Genomic DNA, 3,248 nt, shown 5'->3' with positions numbered 1-3,248 from the left:
TGGTTCAACATGCTCAGCCCAGACCCCAAGGTGAGGGGCTCCCCCCCAGCAGGCCGGCCAGGGGCTGGAGTTCGGCGCGGGGGGGGTCAGGACACCACAGTTTTGGGGGGGGGGGCATCTCTTCCTCTTGTGCGGTTCGGCCCAGGGTGGGCTGCGTTCCCCACCACTGCCGCGGCTATGCCCAGGTGTGGGGGCCCCTTGCAGCCACGTCCCTGTGGCCCCATATGCCCCCCCCCCATGCCGCCCCAGCAGCAGGGCCTGGCGGGGCCCCGATCTGGTTCCGGGGTGTCCCAGGCCCCCCCCGTAACCCCCGCTCTCCCCCCGCAGAACCAGCTGTTCTTCTCCGTGCCGCCGGCCGCCTCCTGGGCCCAGCTGGCCGAGGTGCTGAGCTGGCAGTTCTCAGCCGCCACCGAGCGCGGGCTGGACAAGGAGCAGCTGCGCATGCTGGCGGAAAAGCTCTTTGGTAACGGCAGTGGGGGGAGCGGGGGGTCAGCACCTGGCTAGCACCCCTACGGGCTGCAAGGCAGAGACTCCCCGGGGGGGGAAGGCCCAGGCCTGTCCCGGCCGTAGCCCGTCACCGGGGTCTCTGGGCAGCGCTGAGGGGAGGGTGAGCCTACAGGGAAGACCCCCAAGTCCACGGGGCTCAGAGCAGCTGGGCCGGACCCCCTGGCCTCTGCGCTGCCCCCTCCCATATGTGTGGGGCGGGCAGCGAGGGTGGGAGGAGTAGCACAGGACGTGCCAGGACACCTGGGTTCTCCTCCTGAGTCTGACCTTGGGGTAGTCACTTCTCCCTGTACCCGGCTTTCCCCTCTGCGGCGTTGGGGGGGGGGAGGGATTGTGACGGGATCCCCAAGGTGCAGCGCTGTGCCCCCGTTAACTCACTAATCTCCAGGTGCTGGGATCCCTCAGCGCAACCATGTGTGGAGCCCTACACCCAGCTCCATTGTGAGAACACTCCCAGAGCCACTCGTGAATCACACAGAGAAAGGAACCAGCCAAATCCCCCCAGCTCCCAGCCCTGTACCCCAGGAATATACCGTCCTGCTCCGCTCAAGACGAGCCGTGCGAATTTATTAATTGGTTCCCCACTTCGTCAATGGAAAGTGGACGTACACCAGCCTTTGCCAACCTGAGTAAACCCCCTTACCAGACGCTTCAGGCAAACGCGCTGGCGAAGATAAACACGTTTATCGACTACAAAAGAGAGATTTTAAGTGATAGGCAAAAAGTCCGAGTTAGTTACCAAGAGAAAATAAGACCTAAGCCCGCAGTCTAAACTCTCAACCCTATGAGACGGGGCAGCATCGACGAAGCCGTTTTCCTCACCCCGCGGGATATTGCCGTTCATAGTACACAGGTTCCATCCCTGAAACTGGGCCAGTCTCCTCTGCTGGCATCTTCAGTCTTCTGAGCGTTCTTGTTGCTGGCAGCACAGGTGGGGGCAGGAGAAAGGCCCAGCATGGGGCCCCCGAGTTCTGTTTTATCCCCTCAGTCCTGGTGCTTGGCGAACGCAGGTCCAGGCATGTCTAGGGGGGTGTTGTTGAGTCACAAGGTGACCCACTACCCTGGTGTGTAATTTCTCTGCTGGACGACGTCTGTTCAGGCCCCCCGCCCCCCCCGGCGTCGGTTCTCCCCCTTGTCGTTGTCTCTGGAGAGCTGGTCTCTGGGCGCTTCCCAGCCCCACAACCCTACAACGCACTTCTGATGATTTCCTCTGCCCTGATGATACACACACATAGCTAGAACAGCGGCTTTCAGCAGCTGGTAACCCTGCCCCGACACCTGCCACCATCCCCGCAGAATATGGGGGTTACAGGGCGCTCCCCCAGTCACAGCGATGGTCCCTGCCGGGGGGGGGGGGGGGGTCAGTGCTGAGTCTGGGGAGGGGGACGAGGACCCCCCAGAGAAGCTGCGTTAATTCACCCTGCAATTTTCTCCCTCCCGCCCCCATCTTAAAGGGCCGGAAGCCACCCCCGCCAGCACTCTGACCTGGGCCAAGTTCGCCAAGGTAGGTGGCTGCTGAGTGTGACTGTCCCCTTCCCCCTCCCCCCGTAACCCCCCCTCAGCCTCTCGCCTCCTCTTTGCTGCAGGACAACCCGCCCATCTTCTCCTTCTGGACCTGGCTGGACGGGATCCTGAGCCTGATCCGAGACCACCTGGCCCAGCTCTGGAAGGACGGGTAGGGGCTGGCGGGGGCTGACCCGGGCTGGGGGGGGCTGATCTGAGCAGTGCAGGGGGTGCCTGCTCCCCCGTGTGGTCAGACCCAGAACTGCAGCTGCTCCCCCCCACTGGCTTTCCCCAGACCCTGAACCGGGCCCGGCTCAGCCCATTATGGGGGTTTGTGTGTAGGGGCAGAGGAGGATTTAGGGGAGCAGCTGCCCCCCCCCAGCTAAAGGGGACAGGGGCTGTGCAGCCCCGGAGGAGTGAGGATCCCAGGTGCTGAGCGTGGTGGGGAGGGGGCGCTGGGGGGGCTCCTCCGGGGGGCCCTGCCGGCAGCTGACCCGGGCTCCCCTCCGCTCCCCTCCAGGCACATCATGGGCTTCGTGAGCCGCAAGCGGGAGCGGCAGCTGCTGAAGAGAAAGCAGATGGGCACCTTCCTGCTGCGCTTCAGCGAGAGCAGCCGCGAGGGCGGCATTACCTGCAGCTGGGTGGAGCCCGGGGAGAAAGGTGGGTCTGCCCCAGGGCGCGGCCCCCTGCTCCCCAGGCCCGGAGCCAGGCTCTTCTGTCGCCAGGCGCTTGCACTGGGGAAGTGAACCCAGGAGTCCGGGCTCCCAGGCCCCTGCGCCCCTCACTGGGTGCCATTTATCGTGGGGCGGGGCCAGTGTTACCTAATGGTTGGAATGGGACATTGTGAACCCGGACTCCTGGGTTCTCCTCCCAGCACTGGGAGATCTTGGTGCAGCCTGTCCCATCTCTGGGGCTCTGCCTGGCAGTGACCCCCCTCTCCCCCCGCTGTGCCCGACTCCCCCTCCCAGGTCAGCCCAAGGTCCGTTCCGTGGAGCCCTACACCAGGACGGAGCTGACGTCGCTGCCGCTGCCTGACATCATCCACGACTACCAGCTGGTGGCCGCCGAGAACATCCCCGAGAACCCCCTCAAGTTCCTGTACCCCGGCACGCCCCGGGACGAGGCCTTCGGGAAGTACTACACCGAGAGGAGGGAAGGTACCGCCGCTCGCCTCGCACCACAGCCCCTGCTAGCCCAGCCCTGGGCTCCCCACCCCCAGCTCTGCCAGGGCCCCTCAGTCC

The 3,248-nt window shown here is 64.9% G+C and overlaps 1 protein-coding gene across 1 annotated transcript; it reads left to right on the top strand.

The window, feature by feature from the left end:
• Positions 1 to 6: 6 nt before the first annotated feature.
• Positions 7 to 3,164, top strand: LOC112123539 (signal transducer and activator of transcription 1-alpha/beta-like; the record flags this gene model as incomplete). The annotated part of the gene is made up of 6 exons (XM_026646175.1): positions 7 to 30; positions 328 to 463; positions 1,959 to 2,008; positions 2,091 to 2,179; positions 2,528 to 2,667; positions 2,976 to 3,164. Coding segments are annotated over exons 1-6 (625 nt in total), but the record flags the coding sequence as incomplete, so codon positions are not given.
• Positions 3,165 to 3,248: the final 84 nt, after the last annotated feature.

Source organism: Terrapene carolina, unplaced genomic scaffold (assembly GCF_002925995.2).
Source record: "Terrapene carolina triunguis isolate 2854851 unplaced genomic scaffold, T_m_triunguis-2.0 Scaffold34290, whole genome shotgun sequence".
NCBI lineage: Eukaryota > Metazoa > Chordata > Testudines > Emydidae > Terrapene > Terrapene triunguis.
Note: the sequence above shows the minus strand (reverse complement) of the source record. Positions and strands in the feature narration are given on the sequence as shown.